Source organism: Anomalospiza imberbis, chromosome 1 (assembly GCF_031753505.1).
Source record: "Anomalospiza imberbis isolate Cuckoo-Finch-1a 21T00152 chromosome 1, ASM3175350v1, whole genome shotgun sequence".
Taxonomy (NCBI): domain Eukaryota; kingdom Metazoa; phylum Chordata; class Aves; order Passeriformes; family Viduidae; genus Anomalospiza; species Anomalospiza imberbis.
The window spans coordinates 93180433-93204000 of record NC_089681.1 but is presented as its reverse complement, the minus strand read 5'-3'; the positions used below and the strand labels follow the sequence as shown (position 1 = coordinate 93204000).

Sequence of the window (23568 nt, the reverse complement as noted above, 5' to 3'; positions counted from 1 at the left end):
TTTGAGATAGACCTAGGCCAAGTACAGAGTCAGAAACCTCACCCCCTGTTTACCAGTCATTATCCTTTCCAAGATTCTCATCCAAACCTGACCACAGTGCCTTTCTCTCACCCATAGCCTAATTACCAAAAACTAAGTGTAGTGGTAACATCCTGCTCCTGTAATTTCACTGCCTTTTTCAGCTGAAAATTTCTCTTCTTCTTACTGTTTGTGTGGCTTCATTGCTCCTAGCTGTAGAGGTTGGCCATAAAGTAGGTGCCAGTGGTTCAACACCTGTATCATTTGAATTTACCTGGGGCAGGCTGAGTTGGTCCATGGCTTTTTTGACGCAATAGTTACCTTTCCTTGGGAGGGCTGTTACCAGGCTCCAAATGTTCCCTTTCCTGATAACCCTGACAAGACTTCAAGGAATTCAGAGCTTTAAGCCATCTAGATCCTCTTGAGATTTTGTCTCTCTTTGTGGGATTATGGAGGTGTAGAAGAGGCAGAAGAGAGCACAATTCTTGAAGAAACTCTATGAGAAAGCACTTACGGTTGCAGTTTTCATTCAACTCTTCAGCCTGAAACCAAAAATCCTGTAAGAACTCTTTCCACTCTCCAGAGTCTTAATAAGTATTGTTTGTTGAAGAAATAAATATGAACAAAAAATCAGTAAAAATACTTGCCTGAAAACAAGGAGCATTTTTTTTATTGCTGTTTTCTTTTCTGCACTTCTGTGTGTGTGGTAACATGGGAACATAAACATTCCATTGCTGGTAGGTAGTAGTCCAACAGCATTCCCCTTCGAAGGCTTTCCTGAAGGAAGATTCTTTTAGGAAGCTTAAACTGGCTTGGGTGCTTGCTGACTTGGTTTTTTCCCCTCTCTCCTTCTTTCAAGCTTCTACTCTTCTACTCCCTAAAAGTCATTTTTCTGCCTTCCAGTCAATACATTGGACCCCATTGCTTCCCTTTTTCTCACCAGTATTTCCTCGTCTTTCTATTTGCTCTTATACAGTTCCTCATTCCACATATTTTTTCTAACATCACTGTGCCTTCATCATCTGCCTCAGTGTCTCTATCCTCCAGCCTCTGCATATTCTCTTTCTCCACCTGGCTGCTCCTTTTTAATGATCTGTTCTTTGCCCTTCTGCAGGTTCTTCTTCCCCCTTTTTACCTAAATTGCTGAACATGACCCTGCTTTAAGATAATCAGAAATAATGGGAGATGTTTCGGTTACCTAACTCTCTCTGTTTAGGGTATAAAATTAGTCCTGATTTTTGGCTCAAGGTAGTCTACTGTCACACAGTGAAAAACTCCAGTATCTTATTTTTGTCTGGACACCATGGAAAAATATCCTCACAGAAGATCATGAAACTTTCAATATTTTGCTTGGCCTCTTGACAGAAGCTGCACTTGCTGTGGCATGGAGAACTGAGAACCTAACTGAAATAAGACCTCTGTTTATAATTACCAGCAATGCTGCAGGGAGACATATCTTCCTTTCTTATCCACTTTCAGAACTCTTCTGCCCCAGTGTTGCCATGGCCCTTTCTGTGGTCAGTTCTCAGGTAGTTTGAGGCAAAAGAAAATCAGAGCTGACCCATAAAAGAGGAGCATGTTTAATCTACAATTTTGTATGAACTGTTTGGAGTAGTCATAAATGTTCCATTTAATGGAAGTGCTGGAATTTTTATTTTTGGCAAGGTACACTACATATTTCTGCTTCAGCAGAGATTGCAATAGAAGCCGATAACAATACAGGGTGAAGACTTGCAAAAATGTTTTTTCATGTAATTTATGGCATTTTCTAAAATGCTTTATTGTTTTTTCTCCCTTAGAGACATGTGAAGAAACTGACTAATGATTCAGACACAGAGATGTTAAATATTGCATCAATAAGATTTTTTTCATACTTTTTCTTCCTAAACCAAAAAGCATTATCTATAAAATATGAGGCAGAGTTACCCAAATGAAAACATTTCCTTGGAAGTAATTCAGAGCACTGATAATTGTGATTAATGTGGCCTGCAAACTCCTATTGACAAGATCTTCACACAGAATCAAACAAACAAGAAATGTGTTGGCCTTTCACTCAGGTTCCATCCTCCAGATATTTGTAACTTCACATGCAGAAAATTTAAATACTTCTGGCTATAGAGTAGCAATGCTAATAATGTTAATATGTTAAGATATTTTCATAATGCTCCATTTATTCAAATTAATTTTATGTAAATAATTTTGCAGTTTCTGTATTTCTTTTCACTTTTTTAACAAAAGACAGCAGTGTGTGTCCTAATGTAAGACTAATTGCATTCCTTTCCATTTCCTTTGGAACGTTTTGTTCAAGTATTACAATTTCCCCATTTTTTCAGTTAGTGTAATTTTTTCCTTCATCTCTTTTGGCAGATTTCACACCTAAGTATTTTAATTCCTTCCCCAAATGTACATGTATTTTGGACATCTGTCTTCCATTCTCTTATGTTTGTGCAGAGGTAAATAATTAATTTCCCTTTTTTTTGTAAATGTTCTATTTTCCTTACATAATATTTTCAGTCTGTGGAAGAACAGGAGTGCTGTTTCTCTTGAGAATGCTTTATGTGTAAGACAATGAACAGTGGTATCCCCAAGAGATCCTGCAGTGTTGTGCAGAGTTCTTTTCAACTAATGTCTTTTCATTTATGGCCAGCTTTCTGAGCAAACACCTGCTAAAAAGTGCTTGGAGGAAATTCCATGGAGAGTTCAGATTTTGCTTATTGAAATCCTGCTGTTACTACATTTTTGGGCACTCTCTTTTAAATGAGAAATATGATTCCTTATTGAAACTTACAGTCTTCTTTCCTCTCTCCTGCTCCCTTCTGGTTCCGTGAATAAGTTTTTTCAAAATATTGTATGTCTCTCTCCTTGGGTTGTTCAGCATAGCCCTGAGCCTGATCTGCTCTTCTAAGAAGAGATGCTTTAAAATTGAGAATCCTCAGCTCTTGAGTGGATTTGGCCTCCAGGGCTGACACATGTTCCTCTCCCTTGTACTCCTTCTTTTGCCCTGGTGTAAAAACCTGATGAAAATTGCCTCTGCACCAAAATCCTTTTTACCTCTAGAGGCCAGACAGTCCCCATTTTGGTTGAAAGACTTGGGGACCTTGAAGGCAAAATGGATTACAGAGTCTAAATGGAAGGATGGAGATATTAAATGCAGTTCTTTCAGACACTGAGTTGACTTTTTGTAGTTCAGTGAGCCATGGAATCTAAGGCAAGATTATTTACTTACATACTTAAGGGAAGGCCTTGAAATAGGAGAGTCTTCATGGTGGCTTTTAGGGAGCACATTATGTTATCCTCTCAGAATATGGTTGAAATCTATAACTCAAGTGCCTGTGAGAGGCAAAAATGATAATACCAGGTAAGAGAAACAGAATATTCTGTCTCTTACAGAGCTCAGAAAAATGGGAAATGTGAAGTGCATTGATTATTTGAAAAAGTACAAGTAGCATCTCTTCAGATGCATTTTTTTTTGTTATTCTCAGCCACTCCATGTTTTTATTGCTGATTTTGTCAAAAAAACCCAGACAAGTCTTGTGTCAAAGAGGATTTGTAACAAGATATATAGAGGTAGATTGTCCGAGATTTATCATACTGCCATCAAGTATTGAATGTCCTCAGTTGGCTTCAATGGAACATCCATGGACATACATTGTATTTAATAAACCCCAAGAAAAAGGAAATGAAAGAAGAAAATTATTATTTTCATGTGAAGTACAAAAAGGAGGTCTTGAAAAACACGTGTGAGTTATTTAGGATAAGAGTCCAACCAATGATGCTAAGAGTCCTCTGGTGTTTCCAACAGGGATACTTTCAGAGGACAAGTAGTATGGATCTTTTGGTAGGGTGGGTAGGTTCCAACAGGACTGATGCCTGGGTAATCAAGCTGCTCTTTCCATCAGGAAATCTCTCTCCTGGGTACTGCACACAGCAGTACCACTTCATAATTTCATTGTGATGTGCCATAGAAACTCCCATTTCTGCCTCTTCATTTTAAACTGTGAGAATGGCCTTCATTTCTGGTCCTCTGGGCAGTAGCTGTCAGGCCACTGTCCAAGGCCATCTGCCACCTCCCCTCCAGTCAGCCATTTGCAGTGGTATGGTGCCTCAGAAACTCTTCCCTTTGCTCTCATAGTGATGAGAAAGTAACTGGAAAACTACCAGAGTAGTCAGTGCTGACTTTTTACATGGATGGACTCTGGATTTCTCTATGTCTTGGGGTTTTATTACTTATTTTTCCACCAAAGTGGTTCTGTGCTACACTAAAGATGTTCATTTAGCAGCATGCAGCTATGTAGGTCAATTTGCATGGTCAGTTGATATTACCAAATTCAGATCCTTTTATGGAGAACTAGGAGGCAGTCACAAACAGTGGAAATACTTTTTTGTCTTTTTTACTGTAGTTACATATTATGTTTGATACGGACACATCTTCATCTTTCCTAGATCAATAGAGAGAGATGATTTGGAGTAACTTGTGCCTTTAGTTTCTGGGCTGTTTTCAGTTTAGGGGAAAATATAGGGGATCGTGCATCACTTGGAAATTGTTTTCTGTAGGTACCTATAGTCACTTTCCTAATTAGCTGATACTGTAAGACTTGTGCTGGAAACTTAAGACCTCTAGTTACTTCTTATACTCAGGAAAAAGTAATTACTAAAACTAAATGGTGTAAAATCTTTGCAAAATGTAACTGTTAATCTTTGTTTTCCAGGAGTACGTGGTTTTTAATGCGGATGTGGAGTTTCAACCATAGATCTACATGAATGTGCCCAGAGTTGAGGAGTGGAACTCATGCAACTGTTTCTCTTAATCTTTTAATCCTAACCTGATTCAGCATGTTTGGTTTTGATTCAGAGACTGACATATTTGATAGATGTATGTTATAATGCTCATTACTAAAGGATACTATAATTGACTGTAGAAACAGAAGTATTATGTTGTTGTTGTAATGTATCTAGTTTGGATTCACTCTGGACCTTTGCCCAAAGTGAAGAAACTTCAGATCCAGAACTTTGTTCAGTTCCCTTTTCCTTTGTCTTTTCTCCCCCCTTCCCCAAGTGGTATAGTATGTAAGTATTTGTTGTTAAAAGGAAAGAAAAACAGATTGACAGTAATGGGAGACTGAAGACTTCCTTGAAATAACTGTATGGGGAATGATGGGTCAGCTCAGAAAGCTGTTCTCAGAAGCAAAATTGAATGTGCAGTTCAGTAGTTGAGCCACACTGTGTCACCATTGGACTTCACTTCCTTCCACTGTATCTTTCCCGTTAAAGGTGAAGATATTTGAAAAAACAGAGGAGAGGGATCTGAAATATGGGGGGGACAGTTGAAGTGGAAGAAGATGAAGATACCCTTGTGGAAGTTCCACTGGACCAGGTAGTGATCAAGCTTTAGATAAATGGCTTTGCTTTTTTTTTTTTTTTTTTTTTTTTAAGGATTACAGATTATGTGTTGTTTTTCTTTCCTCAATTTCTTTCAAGTGTACAGCATAATTCTGTGGGGATGACTGTAAGCTCAACAATACTGCTTCTTTTTTGGAAGTTTTATCAAATCTCCCTTTCTGTGTTAATATGTCAAATGTCAGTTACCTTTTCATCAGCTTCAGAACTGCTCTGAGAGCTCTTATAGAGCCTTAGAGAATCAGGACTCCCTACTGTTACATCCTACCAACTGAATTGCAGTCTCTTTATACTGGTAGAGCAGTGTTCCTCCAGTCCTGGACCACAACAGGTGCTGATTTATCCGAATTTTGTTAAAGCTGACAGCTCTTTGTTCTGTTGGAGCAACATGGTGCTTTATTGGCCAGTTTTTTAGTCCTAAGATTTATGTTCAATAAATAGGTCTTGATAACTAAATGTAAGATTATATCTCCCTTTTTGTACTTTGATTTGCACTCCTATGGACTGAAGTAATACAAGGAATAGGTAAATTGAACTTAACAGTAACAGCAGTTACTGTCCTTTATCTTGCTTTCAGTATAGACTTCTGTATTTGTAGGAGAAATTGGAAGAAGTGTGGTAAGTATGGGGAGGAAAATATCATTAATGACGGTAGGGAGTGGATTTGTGGGCTAAAGGATAGGTGAAAAACCGGCTAGTTTGGTGAGATTTAAAAGGTCAGCTGGTTGAGATTTGACTGGCACCTATTTACATATGGTGGTCCTCAGGGTTTGATACTGGATCTGAGACATTATAGTATGTTCATGGGTAACACAGATGATGGTGTGGGACACAGCCTTATTCAGGCCCAGCTGTCATTATTAAGTGAATGCAGGGCTGTCTTTCAGAGCAATCTCAACAGCTTGAAGGATATAGGATGACTTTAGCCTCATGAAGTTCCACAAGAAAGAGAGGTACAAAGTTGGGCACCTGTAGTGCAGTTAACTCTCAGTTCAGTCTTGACACAGATGGGCTAGAAAGGAGCTGCAGAAAGGGCCATGAAGCTCCTGTGGTTGGCAAGCTGAGTCAGCAGTGTTCCCTGTGGGGATGAGGTGGAATATGCAAGTTGGGCTAGTACAAGCACAGCCAGCACATCAAAGTCACTGATTATCTCTCTTGATCTCTGAGGTTGCATCTAGAGTATTTGTCCAGCTTTGACTCCTTCTCAGCAGAAGAGAGATATTTAGAAACAGCAGAAACTTCAGCACAGCAACAAACTAAAAAGTTTACGGGCTAGAGCTTATGACACAATTTAGCTGTTTACTTAATAGTGCTTACTATTTAGTTGGCTGATTTTTTTCAATTTATTTGTATTGTGTGAAAGAATACTAGACATATATACCTTTAGCTTGTGTTCTGCTTTTAAAAACAATACCTGAGGGGAAATAGATGTTGTATGAACTTATTAGCCACTTTGAAGACTGACACCATTGAAGCAATTTGCGGAATAAATAAATAGACTCCACAACTCGATATAGTTATGAAGTGGGTATGTATGTCAGCGCCCGGCACAAGTGAGATAGTTCTCCAAAAACTTGTGCCCCGAGCCTCAGTCTGACCCACATCTTTATTCACAAAGGTGTTCCATATGCAATACATTGCACAACTTTCCCATGCCTATTCAACCCCTGGCCCCGCCTGTCCTCGCCTCTCATGCTAAATAGGTCCACGCCCTTCTGGGCATGCATGGTTTGCTGTGGTGGTCGCGCGGGTGGTCTCTGGTGGTCTCTGAGGCTGAAGATTGTGGTCTTCCTCCTATTTGAACTCTTGAACTTTTCTCCTCTGTGCATGCGCTTTTGGTCCTTTGGTGCCTATCTGAGTAGGTCTGTCAGTCTTGATAAGCTTGGAGACAGAGGAGCCCCTTTATCTGGGTTCTTTGCATCTCCTGGTCTTCTCTGGCATTGTCCTTTATGCAAGAAGCTTCAGAGATTTGCATTTTCTTATGCCCTTTGTACTATGGCAGAGGTTTCTCAAGTAAAAGGTTAAAATTCAACACATAATTCTACAAACTGAAATTTAAATGTTTTAATTTATTTTGTTAATTCAAATGAACTCCAAAAATCTCTATTTCACCATACCATCTAAAAAAATACAGATTTTATCTTAGGCTCCTGTTGCTAAGAAGGATCATTCTCATTATTTATTCACTTCAATGGGAAGGAATGTTGCTCAGCTATTTTATAGGCATTGTTCTTGAAGACACATGAATCAGGTGATAGAGGCAACAACAACATGACTGTCTAGGTCACTGATAGAAGGAATGCTACAGCTGTGTCTTCTCACAGCACATATCTGCCCCAGCCTCAGAGTCTTATTATAATGAACACCATTGGGCTCATCAGCCCTGTTAATTGTGGTTGTCTTGGTGAGGTGTCATGATAATTAGGATGTGTTGTGTTATATTCATAGCACTGACACTGGGCAAGAACATGCCGGCTGTTGTCTTAATCTTTGTTTCTTATGACATTCTGAAGCACATCCTACTCTGGTCTTGACAATGTAATAATCAAACTCAGAAATTATTAGTCTGTTTATTGGCCTCTGGAGGTGTGTAAAGAATTCCTCTGGGTAGTGTAGAACATTTGGCTGTGTAAATTGGGTTGTCAGGCCTTAGTTTTTAGGCTAACTGCAATTCATCTGAAATCCAACCCTGGAGACAGCTGCCTTACTTCTCCACAGAGATCCTACAGCACAGGCAGTAGCTCTGTGTGTCTCACCAGTTTGCCTCTGCCCATGAATGGTGACTATCCCTAGGAAGGGGAATACCTCTCTACTACCACTTCTCTGTTTGGCAGTGGAACTGTTCACACAGCTGCCAGTGAGCATCGGATGTGCTGACATGCTTGCAGTGCTAGGAACTTGCTGAATACCTCTAAGCTCATGTACCAAGGTCCATTCATCATGTTCAGATGGAAATATTTTTCACTTGCTACCAACAGATTTTGCTATCTGGACAAGGAACTGCAGGCGGGTGTACTTGATGGGGAAAATATTAAAAAAATCGGTCATGCACAATGAATGATCTGATTTCCATGTTTCCATAAAAGCCAAACAAAGGACCCAAATTTATTACAAAAAAAGCCATGGTTTATATATAATGTTAAAACTTCATGTATAGTTTCCTTGGTAATCTCACAAGAAGCCATGTCCTTCTGAGTATCATGTCCTCTCTGAGTATCTGAGTGCTTTTTATTCCCAGATAACTAAGGTCACTCTAACCTTAGAAGAATTTAGCATTTTGCATATTCAGGTTCATATCAATGACTATTTTAAATTGTTTTAAATTACATGATGTAAAGCTTTTTAGCTTTTTCTTATCTGCACTGCAGTGTCTGTTATTGCTAGAAATATGGGAAAGGACAGCCGGCTAGGGCTTGACTATCATGCATAATGCGTAAATATTTACATGCCAGCTTTCACTAGAATGCTGACACTTCTGATAGGCTATCATTTCCATCAGCCACATAAATGAGATGGTGAAGATAGAGCTTCATATTTTTTTCTTTTTATGCACCTTCTCTGTCTCACTCTTTGAAATACACAGTTGAACAAATGCCAGATTAGCCATTAACTAAACCTAGCGTTATACTGGCTAGACTCTTGCTTATGTCCTATTCTGTAAAATGCTATCTGCCAGCTAAAATACATTAAAAGAACAGGGTTTGCTTTACTCCAGACTAGCTGACAGATGTAATTGAACATCAAGGAAGAAAAAAATGAATATTTTGCCTTAAACCAAACCAGATCTTTCTGTTCTATATTCTTTACCAAGACTTCAGCTCCCAAATGCAAAATGATTAGTTTCTTCTTTTGACATGCAGGCTTACTCCAAGTTGGTTGTTTGCATCACTGTGTCAACATTCATGGTGACTGATGACAGACTATGATATCAGTTGTGCAAATAGCAAGGGAATAAGGTGGTTCTTGACAGGGAGACAGCAAAACAGTAGTAGTTTTTTATTGGAGATAGTAATTAAGTGTGTTACTTTGAATTTGCTGGTAATAATGAAAATATATTCAAAGTAACTTTGAGAGAAAAATTTCTAACTTTTGAAGCTTTCAGAAAAATATAAAAGCAGCAATTTCTAGTGATGATACTGAAATAACACTGCAAGTTTGCACTTGTTTATTCATTTCCAAAAGTATGGTTGTTCTTCTCCCATGCCAAGCCCTTGGGAGATGGAGTAAGCAGGAGAGTTATGAGACCCGAAGTAATCCAGTGCATGACCCCATAAGGAATTCAGGCATGTTGTTGTGCCAGCCTGCTTCGCCATGGGGTATATGATTACTGGCTATTAAGATGTGATGCAGAAAGAGACTCCATTTGGGTTTTGGTTTGTTCTTTGGGTTATTTTCCCCCTCTAGATTCCTCATCCCTATCTGATTCTCTCCTTCTATGTTTATTTGTAAAAACTTTATCTAGCACTGGTTTGGACTTTTTCTGTAGATGTTCATATTCTTGGCTCTCTCGTTATCCATTTACTTTCCACTTTTACAGACATGTCCACTGATTAATGCAGTTCTCCATTCATTATTTCCCATTTCCTGGGCTGTGATGTGAGATTGTGTATCTCCCCTAGGTGAGCTGGAGCTGGAGTATATCATCAGTAGCAGAAAATTTGCACCTTTCATTTGCAGTTGTCATTATGGAGTACACATTTTGCTTTAGAGACCCAAGATTCACCTCAGTGAACAGAATAAAATGTTTATCTTGCTCATTGCCGAAGGCAAAATGTTAAAGTTTATGTTGATTCAACATTACAAGAGGCTGACTGCTTGAAGTGACATTCTTTGATGAAAAAGGTTACAACTTTTTATGAGGAAACATTTTGCACTTAATCAGTAAGGATTTCAAAATGGCATTTGGAAAGATTGCATGCAGAACTTCTTATGCTCAAATTTCACTACAAATGATGCAGCTGTAATTTAAGCCTTATGAATTTTGAGTGCTGACAAGCCAGCAGATAATATTTTTCACTGCATGTTCTTCTTTCAGCTCCACTGATTTACACTTAATGTTGTTATTGTTTGTCTGTGTGAGATAGGGAAACTTACTCTGATTGGTTCCTTGCAGTTCAGAATGAGAAGGGAGATCTTTCCTTGGTTTCTGTGGTGCTCTGAGAAGGCTGACATAGAACAGAGGCTAGACAGAGTTAAATAATAAAGTAGCTATTTATTGAAAGGCCTTAATGGATACACCTTGGGCTGTATGAGAGCACCTTCTCAAGGCATCATTGGGTGACTGTGATTTATGAAGTTGTAGTAGTAATGCCTGACCTTGTCTTTAAAGGCCTGTATGGCCAACAGTTGAAGAGCCTTCACTTTTTCTAAGTGAAGTGCAAATCTCTTGAAAACTAGTTTTGATACCACTTTGAAAAAAGTTTCCTCTGTCTAACCCTGTTTTCAAAAATTTCAGCAATCCTAGAGCAGGCAGTTTCTCAAATTGCATAACTTACTTGCTTTAACTTGTATTTTTGCAGTCTCAGTAGGACACTTTTAAAAATGCTTAACAATTTTCTCAATATCTGCAGGTATGCTCAGCAGGTCATACTTTATTATAGGAAATGAAGTTTAGGCAAATTTTATTGAAAAATTTGCATGCAAAATATTGTGGGGAAAAATAAATGTGAGGGTCCCTGAAGTAGATGGGAAAAAGTGTTTTTGATTTAGTAGCATATTAGAAAATATTTTTCTAATTTTATGAAAAGACCGTAAAATCTTTGAATGGTTTGGGTTGAAAAGGACCTTAAAAATCATCTCATTTCAACCCCTCTACTACAGGCAGGGATACCTTTCACTAGATCAGGTTGCTCAGAGCCTTATTATCCTGGTCTGGAACACTTCCAAGGATGGGGCATCTGCAGCTTCTCTGGGCAAGTTGTTCCAGTTTGTCACCACCCTCACAGTAAAGAACTTCTTCCTAATAGCCAATACAGCTCTGCCCTCTGCCAGTTTGAAGTCATTCCCCTTGGGCCTGTTGCCACATGCCCTGGTAAAAAGATCCTCTCCAGATTTCACTAAGGCCCCTTTCAGGCCTTGGAAGGTGCTGTGAGGTCTCTGTGCAGCCTTCTCTTCTCCAGACTGAACACCCCCAACTCTCTGAGTCTGTCTTCATAGGAGAGGTCTATATCCCTCTTATTCTGAGACCCCCAGAGGGCAGTGCTCAAAGATGCTGGCTTCTATATCATGGCTGCATTATGATTAAAGAATGAAGTATGCTTCCAGTTACTAGACAATGAAACCAATGAACTAAGTTTGAAAAGCTGTTTTTTCTACACTTCAAGTTCTTTAGTTTCCATTCATTCTAGTTGGACTTCTGGGTGCTGTGACATTATGAAAAATTAGACTCTGTGGATTCAGGTGCTGTATGTGCTGTAAAAAAATGGCACCCATCTCATAAAAAAGTTGGAGTTTAAATGTCGTGGGGATAAAGACTTTTTGACTTCAGGAACAACAGTGCATTTTGTGCAAATATGGGAACTATGTGGGAAGTGTAAGACAGTTGAACCTTAACTATCCATTTGCTTGTTTTTAAGAGCCTGGGTTTTGTAAATGATGTGGAAGAGAAGAGGGCTGCTGTCACTTAGCAACACTTTCTGGTTCAGGAACAAAATGTTTCGCTGTTGGAATCTGTGCAGTGCCCTTACAAAACATTCCTGAGTAGGAGCAGGGGAACTCTGTTCTGGAGATCTTTGGTGCAATCAAAGTCAAGTGTTCCTGTTGCTGCATTTGTGAGATGTATTCATGCTGCTCTTCATGACCATTAAGTTTTTTGCTGTCTACCTTATTGTTTGTCTGCTGTGACCATTAGCCAAGTAAACATTTCCAAACTACTTCAATAAAGCAAAATTATGTTTTATATTAATGGTACAAAATAATTTCTGCCTTAAATGACTTGTGATACTGTACTTTTCAGTATCAGTCACGTACAAACCTACTGAGAGGTTTGCATTAGCATCCCTAGAGGAAAAGAAGCCAAATGCTTCTATGTCTGAAGATTTCCTGACTTACTGCTTTTGAGTGATGATGGCATTTGGTAATGTAGCTCTTAATGAATGATAGCATGATGAGTGTAATTAGAATACGTCTTTCTGTTTTAAACACTCTGTTTTTGCTGAGATTAAAAATACTGTCAAGCAATCATACTTCTTGAATGCAAAATGAAACTGGGTCTGTTTCTCATCAACCTGTTAGTTATGTCAGGAGATTTCCAGAAGGCAAGCTGGGTCCAAGAAGCTGAGAACTGCTTCAGTTTTTCTGCATGTCTTTGGTTGAATGTGCTTTTCAATGTACATATACAAGTCTTTTGTCAGTGAGTCTTTTTATTGCTAGTCCATGACAAGCAAAGAACTGTTCTCACATTCACACAGGTGTGGCTTGAAAACTAGTTATTTTAAGTAATGTGCTTTCAAGCGTGAAACTGCAAAAGCATCATCTTCGCTTAAAAGATTAAGCCAGCAGTGCAAAAAGGAAGGTTACATCCTATTTTCTTCCAGCCATTCAAAAGGCAAAATTACAAAGCTTATTGTGATTAGTTCTAGCTATAGGAGGAATGGGGATAATCTAGCACAGTGACTGGAAAAGCTCCCTGCGCTAGAACTCACTTGATTGTGAAAATTATGTTAAAGAATAGAATGCTTCTCCAGTCCATGTTCAAGTTGTGCTGTTGTTTTTTGAGGTGTGTAGACAGGACTAAACTAATGCAGGAACATTTATTCTGTAGTTCATTACAGTATCCATGTTCAGTTACACTGGGCTACAACTGGCTGGTTGTCATCAACAGGAATTTCTGATGTGCCTTTTGTTCTCTGTTACGATCCTTGATATCCTTATGATAACTGTGTTACAAAGAGGTGATAGAGGCACTCAGGCCTGGAGATATATCCAGAGCTGTTTCTCTGCATTTGAGATGCCCTGAGCTTTTATAGGAACCACAGATATGAGGGACAATTTCCTGTGAGCCAACACAATGGCCAAAGGCCGAACTCTTGACTTCTGAGCAACAAGAAGAGCAGTCCCACATCTGTCTTGACTATCCATCCAGTTCATTCCATTCAGGAAGTTCTGACTGAGAATATTTTGATTATTTAAAAGGTGACTGATGAAAAGCTAAAAAATAAGATGTGAAATGTCACTGCTTCTGCATCAGTATACAAGGTTGTTGCTGACTTGAGTCTGATAATTTCTGCAAGTATAGGTAGGTCTCAGTCAGCATACCTGTTTTGCTTTCAGTATGCCCATCCTGGTTTATTCTGACTGAGGGAGCACAGATTGTGGTAATTTTGGTGCATATGTAATAGGCAATTTGTGCAGTCGTAGGTGGAGGTATGGCTGGACTGCATCAAATTCAATGAAAAGGTTCCCAATGACTCCAGGGGACTTTAAATTACATCCTGACCCACCAAGTACTTCAATGTAGGCTTTAGTTCACTATTTCAGGATCACTGCTATCGCTGAAACTGTTCAAGAAGGTAAAGTTAAGCATGTACATAATTTACAGGCTTTGCACTATTAAGACCTCTCCCTTTTTTCTGTTTTCTCCCTTTTTCTGTTTTCTTCTGTGCATGTATATATGCAGATAAACATTCCCTAAATATGAAAAATCCAAAATTTTCTAAGTATATCTCTTAGTGAAGAAAGCGTACTTAAAATAGAGAATGCTAATTTATGCATACCGAGTAGGTCAATAAGATCTCAGTAGAAAGTATCACACTTTTTTATGTAAAGAGCAATGTACTATTTTGTGGGTGATTTTGGCCTTCAGTTTCCTCCCTACAGTCCTGTCTTAGGTCTGCTGTGCAGTCTGAAATGCACAGTCAGTGGTCATATCCACATTTGAAAGGCTACCTTTGACTCCGCATGCAGAGGGAACCATACTACATTTCAGATTACCTTGTGAAAAGTCTTTTGCTCTGAATCAGTGTTGATTTTTAACTTGTTTGAAATGTCCGTTCTTATGTAGTGTAGCTTGAAAGGAGATTAAATGAAGAATGTGTTTTGCTTTCCAATTATTAGTTGAAAACGTGGCTTTTTATTTTTGTCTGTAATAATAATCACATTGTAGTAATATGCTCAGTTATCTTGAAATTTTCAGTTACTATAAAACCATTATACATGCACTGATGGGAGTTGTTCTACTCATCTTGTTTTCTACTATTATTTTTCTTGCAATTTAGCTTGATTGGTCAAGTTAAATTAGTTGAAATTTGAAAGTTATTTCATGCCAGTACTATGCTCTGTGAGCTTTCAGTGAGTTTCTGGGTACAGTTCAATAATGCTGTGTTTATATTCTATGTTGCTCAGATTTAACTTCAGAAATTTGCATCCACACCTATTTTAGACAGATATGGTCAAATAAGTCTAGATAGTATAGCACTTAGAAAGTCACTCTCCCTCAAATGTCCATTTTGCTTCCATGCCAAAGACTGCTTCCACAGCAGTGAAACCAGTTAAAGCACTGGGATACATGTTTACACCATGGCATAAAGCCTACACACTTCTGCAGACCAGAATGAGCCACCATACTAAAGCCATGCAGGCAAGAGCATATATTCACTTCTGCTTGTACTCACTACCAAAAAGCTGGAAATTGTCATGTCTTGGATGACTACAATAGTTAACTGAGAAAGTATGTGTTGACTTTTCTTATCCTCTCCTCATTTATTGTGTGTAATGTCATAGCAAGCAGGAGTCATTAAGTAAAACCAAACACACTTTTAGCTAGTGGTGTCTGGTGCATGTAATTTGTCCCACCCTCCCCTGTTTGTGGTCAGAAACCAGAGCTGCTAATTTCCTTAGCAGACTGAAAGAAAAATAGTAGATAATATGTCTAAGAGCAGCAGGTAACTTCTGAGAATTTATGGATCTACAGATTCTTTGCTATCTTTATGTGCTGCAGGGTACAAAGGTTGGATCAAGTTTGCTTTGGATGGTGCCTTCTTTGAAGGTTTCTGTAAAGACATGGCTTGTTAAAGTTTTATTTTAGTAGTAATAAGGCCAGTTTGACGTTACTAGATGAAAGTGAGTCAGAAAGGCTCGAATAAAAAACACATAGAAATGACCCTACTTCAAAAGTCATTTATGGAGCCATTATTTACCTGGTTGTGTATCCGTGTAGTATTCCTGGTAATTCCATATTCTGTGAATTATTGCAACACAATAACTTGTTCTTTTTGCAGCTGTGCCAATATGGCATTGTGCACTGACATAATAAAGTTGTCTTATGTTGCTCATTAGATATCAAAGGAAAGTTAAGATGTTTCATCAAGAGGCTTCAATAAATTCTTGATCTTACTGAACTGGCTCTTATTAATACATTGAAGATGATGAGAGAATGCTTTTGAAATGTTATGATTAGTGAGGAAAATAAATTTTTAGAAGACAACTTACTTCTTTGTCACAGATAGCTGCTTGCATAAAGGAGATACTGAGGACAGTAAAATTCCAAACAGTTTTGATTAAGAGATAATCTATTGCTCTCAGCTTGTCTGCTTTAGATTTAGAGTCTGATGAGGCTGGGGGGGAGGCAGACACCTTGTCACTCCTGTGGGATTTTTTCATTTTATTTTCATTCATACCTCAGCACAAGTAAGTAATCTTAGCAGGTGGGAGCATTGATGGACTGAATACTCAGGTAACTCTTCAAAGCTGAAACTGGAAGGCAAATAACAAAGACCAGACAATTTGTGCATCTGTCTCCCAAGCTGTCATGAGATGATGCTGCCAGCAGCTTTATCTGTAATGAGTTTCTGATAACTCTTCCACAAGGTGACACAAGTTCTTGTTCCTTCTGGCTGCTGGTCCAATTCTGTGTCGGAAAAAATTGCTGGCAAATGTCCAGCAAAACGTAACCAATCCACCCTACACAGGGATCTTTGGGAAGGAGAATGATATCTTGGAAGTGACCAGTGGTAGGTCTACCTCATCTCTCAAACTACTTTTCTGTGTATTCAAAGAAGACAAGACCGATGGTCATGGCATGGCCTGGTCCATAGGTAAAATGCTTCTTGGGGAACAGTTTGTGGGCTAGTAATACATGGTATTTTCTTGTGACAGGACTTTATAAACAAGTATGTACTTGTCGTGGTTTGACATGGAAGTGATTTTTTTTTTCAGGAAGTTGGGTCAAACCAATCAGTGGTCAAGTTTGGATATTGGCACCTGAAGTGACCACTGAAGATAGGGATACGCCTCTGAGAACACAGGGGGTTAAAAGCAAGAACTCCCAAGAGCTCGCTCTTTTTGGTTCCGGTCAAGGTGCTGTGCAGACCTCCCCTGCCCAGCCATGGGGCTGGGTGGGGGAGGGGAAGCCATGCGGTCTGGTCGAGGTGAGCCGAGGGGTAGAAGGACTGGAACTGAGCCAGCTCCTGTGGACGGAAGGGTGGAGAGAAGCGGAGATGTCTTTGTCATTCCCCCCCCCAAGAGGGAAGAGATAGAGAGTCCAGACGGTACCTGTAACTTTGCCGGCGTGGAGGAGAAAGAGGGGGGGGGGGGGGAAGGCGCCCAGCCTTGGCCTTGGGAGTCGGCTGCTGGGCAGAGATATCAGCCGTCCAGGGAGTCTGAGCTTTTAACCCTTTCCTGAGAAATGAAGGCTTTGTAAAATATTACTCCTCTTTGATTTGAAGTAGAAGAGAGACAGTCTGGGATCCGAGATGATGGAAGAAGAAATTGTTGAGTTGGAAGGAGATGATGGAGTGGCTTGTGGCTGGACTTCTCTTGTTAGCCATAGACTGAACCAAATTCTCCTAACAGAAGCTGCACTTAGGGTGGTGCGTTGGTGTGCCAGGAGACCTGTTTCAGTGATTACCAGCAGAGGAGTAGAGAGAAAATGTGGAGAAGCCCTCTATCTTCAAGGAAAAAGAAGAGGAGAAGAAGACCTTTGTTCTTGGACCCTCAGCCCCAGGGGAAAATGGGGGGGACTGTAGTCCCAAAATGAGAAACTGAACTGTTGTCTCTTTTGGTCCATAGCAAAGCATCCTTAAAGGAGCCCTATGAGCAGTCTGTCCATGCCCGGTGGTGAGAGCACTGTGACATGGAGAGGAGAGTGTCACCATGGCAGATTTTCTCCGGGCGGTTGCCATGTGTGACATGGAAACACAAGGGTGGCAACTGTGTTTCCTGGGGAGTCTGTGGCACAGGAGAGACTCCTGTCTCCCTTGAAAGATTGAGTATTTGAATGTTTGAAGGGTAGCAACTTGATCAAGATCCTGGGTGGTGTCTCACTGTTAAGTTTGTTTAGAAATTAGGTGGGAGGAGGAGGGGTGTTTTAGAAAGTCTTCATCCAGGATTTAGTGTTTGTAGTTTTTCTAGTAGTAGTAGTTTAATAAAGTTCTTTCCTTTGTTACTAAGATGGGCCTGCTCTGCTCTGTTCCTGATCACATCTCACAGCAATTATTTAGAAAAGTATATTTTCATGGGGGCGCTGGCATTGCGCCAGTGTCAAACCATGACAGTACTAAATGCTAGAAAGTCAGAGAACCTGGAACTGATGGAACAGAGTAAGATGTTGCTGTGTCTATTAAATTTAGCTCATTCCAGTTGTTTTGAGTGTGGTCAAATGGATTAAACTCTATGTAATAAATTTAAATCTCACCAACACATTTTGGAAATGAAGAAAAAAAGGGCATTATGTGGTGTAAGTACAGGAACATAATTTTCTGTCCACATAGACAAACCTCAAACTGGCATACTTCTTCCTCAGTAATGATATATTTGGGAATTTGATGTCTGTCATGTTTCAGAATTGCATGGAACATTCTGTTTTAAAATACCTCATAATGCTGCTGCTTTTCCTTTCACCAGAGACCAGCAGAAACTGTAGATGAAGAAGAAAATGTAGAAGAGGAAAATGACAGGGGAGAGGAGGCATATGGAAGAGAATATCCAGAAGTGACTGGAGAGGAAAGCGGAGAAACTGTTAAAGAAAAAATTGAAGTTGAAAAAAACCAAAAATATTAAATGAAAATTTTGAAGATGAAGCAGGAGAAACACAGAATGTTGACAAGGCAGAGGAAAAGGAACTTATCCATTTAAATGGCAAAAACAATGAAGGAAATGGTGAGGGAATGGAGCATTTGAACTACCAAGGTGATCTTCAGCCTGAAGAAGAAATAAAAGAGGATTCTGGCAGTCAGAACCAGGTGAGTGTTTATTCCTTCAAACTGTTTTTCTTATGTTATTGTTCCTCATTCATCTTAGCCTTATGCTTCTCATCTGGTCTCTAACTAGTGAATTTCTGATAAAGTCCTGAGACCATTTATGAGAACTTCAGTTTGTGGGAAAGTTGTTTTTCTTATATATAGATCAGTTACATCAGTAATTACATTATATGCCCTCCAACTGAGAGAGCAGATGTTTCTCACTATTTGATGAATCTGCATCTCCAACTTTCCTTAGTAGGCTGAATTTTGGAAAAAAAGTAATGAAAAAAAATATTGCAGTTTCCAGAAAAGCAGAATCATTATATATTTCTACACTACATTATCTTTTAGGACAGAGCAGAAGGGTGTGTTCATAATACTAGTGTCTCATTATTTTGATTAATTGACTTTCCCAAAAGTTGCATTTCATAAAGAGTTTTTGCCATTGCTTTGTGGAAGTTTCATCTCTTTTTCTTAGAAATTGAAAAATACAGTGGATATGAACAAGGTCTTTCAAAGCAAGGGGCTTTAGTCAGTTTAAAAGCAAATATCCTGTTAATTTAGGATACATGGTAATATGCTGTTGGCTTAGATGGAAGGATGCAACCCATATAAATAAGGAGAACTCCCCTGACTGTCAGATGAACTGACCAGCTCACAGAGTGTGGGAAACAAAGTGTTTTGTCTGATGTGGAGAATCCAGGTCTGGGAAGAGTGTGATTCATGAGTGTCAGAGGCAGAGCAAATTGCTGCACATTCCATGCCTAGAGGCTGCTGAAAAACAGTCTCTTCCTCTGCTTCCTGTGACACTGGGAATGGTTTCTTGCCCTTTGCAACTGGGCTTTCTTCTGTTCCTATATGACACACAAGAATAGTTTTCATTTGAGAGAGATGAGTAACATGACATTTTCTTGGTCTCTGAATTTATTCTGTGCTTCATATATTTGAATTTTTTTTTGTTTGTTTTAGGTAAGTTGAAGTTTTTTATGGAAACTGAGAAAGTGAGTGAGCATTCACTTTAAATGCATATGTGGGTAGCTGGATGCGTGATGAAAGAACTGTAGGGGGGAACCTCTAATGTGAGTGCTTTCTCCTTTGGAAGATATATTATTGTAAAATAAATGAAAATTTTGACATGATCACTCTTGGAAAACATTTTTTTTCACATTAAGAATACCTTGTGGAAATTTTAATATGACATGTTTAATGCTGTATTGAAATGAAGTGTAATCTTTGGTACCTGATGACGTTAGCAGTGCCTGTCCTTTTTCCTGAGGTTGATCCTGGTCTTGAAAAAACATCCACAAGTCCAAGGGTGACAATCACTAGCCCACAAGAAAGTGAAAAGAATGACCAGAGCAATGACTATGCAGCAGTTGCATAAAGAAGAAAAATATAATGAGCACAAAATGAAAAAAAGATAACACTTTAAATAAAGTGTTATTTTTTGTGATTGGTAAAGAAAGAAGGTTGAGTACCCACATAATGGGTCATGAGATGATGATGCTCTATGGACTGATGAAAAACAAGCATTTATATCTACTAGAAGCATATAGAATTATTTTTACAGGATGAGATTTTATGATAGGATTTGGGGGGGGAAATACAAGAGTACTTTATACTAGTATTAGAAATCAATGAACTATTCTGTGGTATCAGATATTTAACAGCAATAGAACAACCACAAAAATGAAACTGTTCCAGGGAAAGGAAAAGAGACCCACCCAGATTCAATGTCAAAATTTCTTTGTCAATTTGTTCATGAAAAGAAACTAATTTTTACCTTTAAACTAGGACATGTGTAGTTTTTCCCCTAAAATTCCACATGATAGGTATAATTTCCAGGTATAACATTAAGATATAACTAGAATATGTTCCTCAACTAATGGATTTATGCTCACAGAAAATGGTTTACTATAATGAGGGACCAGTTCAATGTTACTAAATAGTCTATTTTCAGTATGTTAATTAGAATTATTAGGTTTTGCATGCATATATAGCACTTATTTAGCACTATGAATACATGTGGACAGCTTGTTTCCATTTAAAACTGAAAATTTTGTTGATTGTCCTGAAATGATTCACTAAATAGTAAATTATTGTCATCATGAACAAAAAAACAAAGGAAGAGTACATAGTAAAGTAGTTTAAAAATTTGAATTTGAATGGATTTGTAATTCAGTCTAAGTGAAGCTTAATTTATTAATGAAATAAAAAACCCCACATGCCTGGATTCAGACTGAAATTTCCATGAAACCATTGCTGTTGATGGAGTCATTTTAATATGTGAGACATCAGGATGAGCCCACCCAGCTTTCTGTAAAAGTCAGGAACAATTATTGCATTTATGAACCCTTTGCATAGCCTTAATGGTTGGAAGTGTGTCATTATCCTATTGAGCAAACCGTCTCCTGATAGGCTGTGGCTTAATATGCATTAGTAAATAAGGGATTGATGCACAGTATTAGTTCTCTTAATGACACTGATTCCATTGCTCTTATCATTTCTCTGTTAGTAATGGAAATAATTTGTAGTTCATAGAAATACAGCCCTGAGCATAATTTTATTAATTATACAAAAGAAATAGTGGGTTTCCTTTTTGGTAATGCTAGTAAATTATTAGTACAAGAAAGTTAATGTCATTTTTGTTGATTTCAAGCCATTAAGACAAGAATTACATTTATGAACAAATTGAACTTGAAGCACTGTTTAAGGAATGTGGAGAACCACTTGTCATAACTGAAACTCAAACAAACATCTTTCCTTCTTCTACTAGTTATTAAATATATTTTTCCAATGTAATAGAAATTTGTAGAGATCCTTCAGGTGCTTTAGCAATGTAAGTATAAAAGACATGTTAAAAATGTATGATCACAGAACAGTTTGCCCTGTGGCATCTCTGAATTTTCTGTGAAACCTTCTAGAAACCTTCTGACTATGAAACCTGTTGCTTCTGTTGAGCTGTCTTCCAAAGATTGAAGGGAATATTGCATTTGTGATCAGTTCAAAATAAGCTCGTAATTTAGCCAAGCTCTTCAGCAAAGTATGCATACTTCCTTTTTTTTATGATAGCAATTAAGCCTATGCTCAAATATATTTGATTTCTCTGGGATTTAAAAAGACATTTATAATTAACCAGAAGTAAAAACTAACCAGCTCTTCCCCCCCAACAGCAACAACAAAAGCCTGAAACAGAATGGATAAAATAACTGTGGGTGATAGTGAGGTAAAATTACACAGGTGCCTTTATTGTTGGTTTCTATTTATAGCTTCCGAGTGCCAGCAGTTTCTATAATTTCTTTCCTTTCTCCAAAAGTTTCTTATTTTCCATGCTGAAATGGAAGTCTTTCGACTTACAGATATCAATAGGAATAATTTAAAGGATTAAACTAAATTCTAGGGAAATGTAATGTTATAATTTTCCTTCACAGGAATATGAAATTCTTGTGTTACTCAACTTTGAAAATGTTTCCTCGTCTGTTCTCTTGTAAGAAAGACACGATACATTTCTTCAGAAAAGCAAATCAGACTGTTTGGAAATGGAGATGTAACCATTTTAACATTCACTTTGCAACACTGTCAACATGAATTTTGTATCAGGTTCTTATATTTAAGGAAACTAGTTTATGCCTAACAAATAATTCTAGTAGAAATTAAACAGGAATGATACAGGTGGTCTTGCTAATAGCTTCTCTGTCATGATCTGCTGTGTGTGATGGCTTAACTCAGTTTTACCTGAGAAATACATTATTTTGTAAAGTTTATGTAATATTATTTTATTAAGTTTATGTACAACAATTCTGAGGGTTTTTTTAAGAATTCTTTTCTTGTTTTGCTTTTATTTTAAAAAATAATTTGCTATTAAAGAGAACTAGTACTGATATTCCTGTGTTTTCTCTCATATCAAGGTCTGATGTTAAATCTGTATTTGGGTTACTGACTTCATAAATTTGGTGATTTTGCAGCTGATAGGATTCTCCCATAACTAAAACTTTTAAAAAAAATACCCCCAACAAAACAACAACAAAAAACTGATTTGGTAGTTTTCCTATTGCAGCTGTGAAAGAAAATATGTTGACAATTTAGTTGATACATAGTTATAAATGTAAGACTATTGGTGCAGTTAAACTTGCTCAGGGAGTTTTTTAATGTCACAATTCAGATTAGGCCTGGGTTATTGGTATGTGGGTACTGTTCAGGCAAATGTACTCATCAGGTGACAAGAGTTTTATCTGTTTACTGTCAATTCCTGGGAAAATTACCAAACTTCTGCATGTCTCCCTGCAGAGAATCCTAATTTCAGCAAAGCATTAAAGCATAGACTTAAATCCCATAGGACTGCAATTTTCATTGAATTTTAACTAATGCTTTGGTGCCTTGACATGTCAGAGCCAAAATAAAGTTAGTTTGTGGAAAAGAATGGGTGAAAATAAGGAAAATATAATCCCTTCTCAGTCTCATATAAAGTACAGTGAAACAAACCTGTGTGAAGAATGGAACAGTATGAGTATTCTGATTATTTGAAAATATAGGGAGAGGATTGTTGCTTGGGTATTTTGATTGATTACCCCAAATAGACGTATCTCCAGGAAGGGTGTGTTTATTAAGTAATTGCAATCAGAATGATTGAATGGGATGCACTCAAGGATGTTTTGTTCTGGGTGTCTGACAGCCTTCAATCTAAGTTTTAATCAAAAGAAGTGCTGTGGATATGGCAATAGACAGTGGAGCCATCTGCTCTCTGTAGATTATTCTGTGTATGCACATTTGTATCCATCAACTTACAGATGTGTGTGAGTGCTGAAACTGAAGGCATTTGATATGCGCTCACACACACTGCACACATAACTCATGTGCATATTAATAGTTTAATTGTCTTATAATGTAACAATGGGAAAATATTATTGGTTGTAGCTGAAATTTGCTATAATTATACAAGATTATATAATCTTATATACATCAAAACTTAGTAATA

The 23568-nt window shown here is 38.1% G+C and overlaps 1 protein-coding gene across 1 annotated transcript in view; it reads left to right on the top strand.

Moving 5' to 3' along the window:
• Positions 1-20637, top strand: part of DCDC2 (doublecortin domain containing 2) — a 50134-nt gene extending 29497 nt beyond the window's left edge. The window contains 5 exon segments of the mRNA XM_068200161.1: positions 5290-5333; positions 5336-5392; positions 18256-18403; positions 18406-18593; positions 19870-20637. Coding sequence (XP_068056262.1) covers positions 5290-5333; positions 5336-5392; positions 18256-18403; positions 18406-18593; positions 19870-19977 — 545 coding nt within the window. The 3' untranslated portion in view covers positions 19978-20637.
• Positions 20638-23568: the final 2931 nt, after the last annotated feature.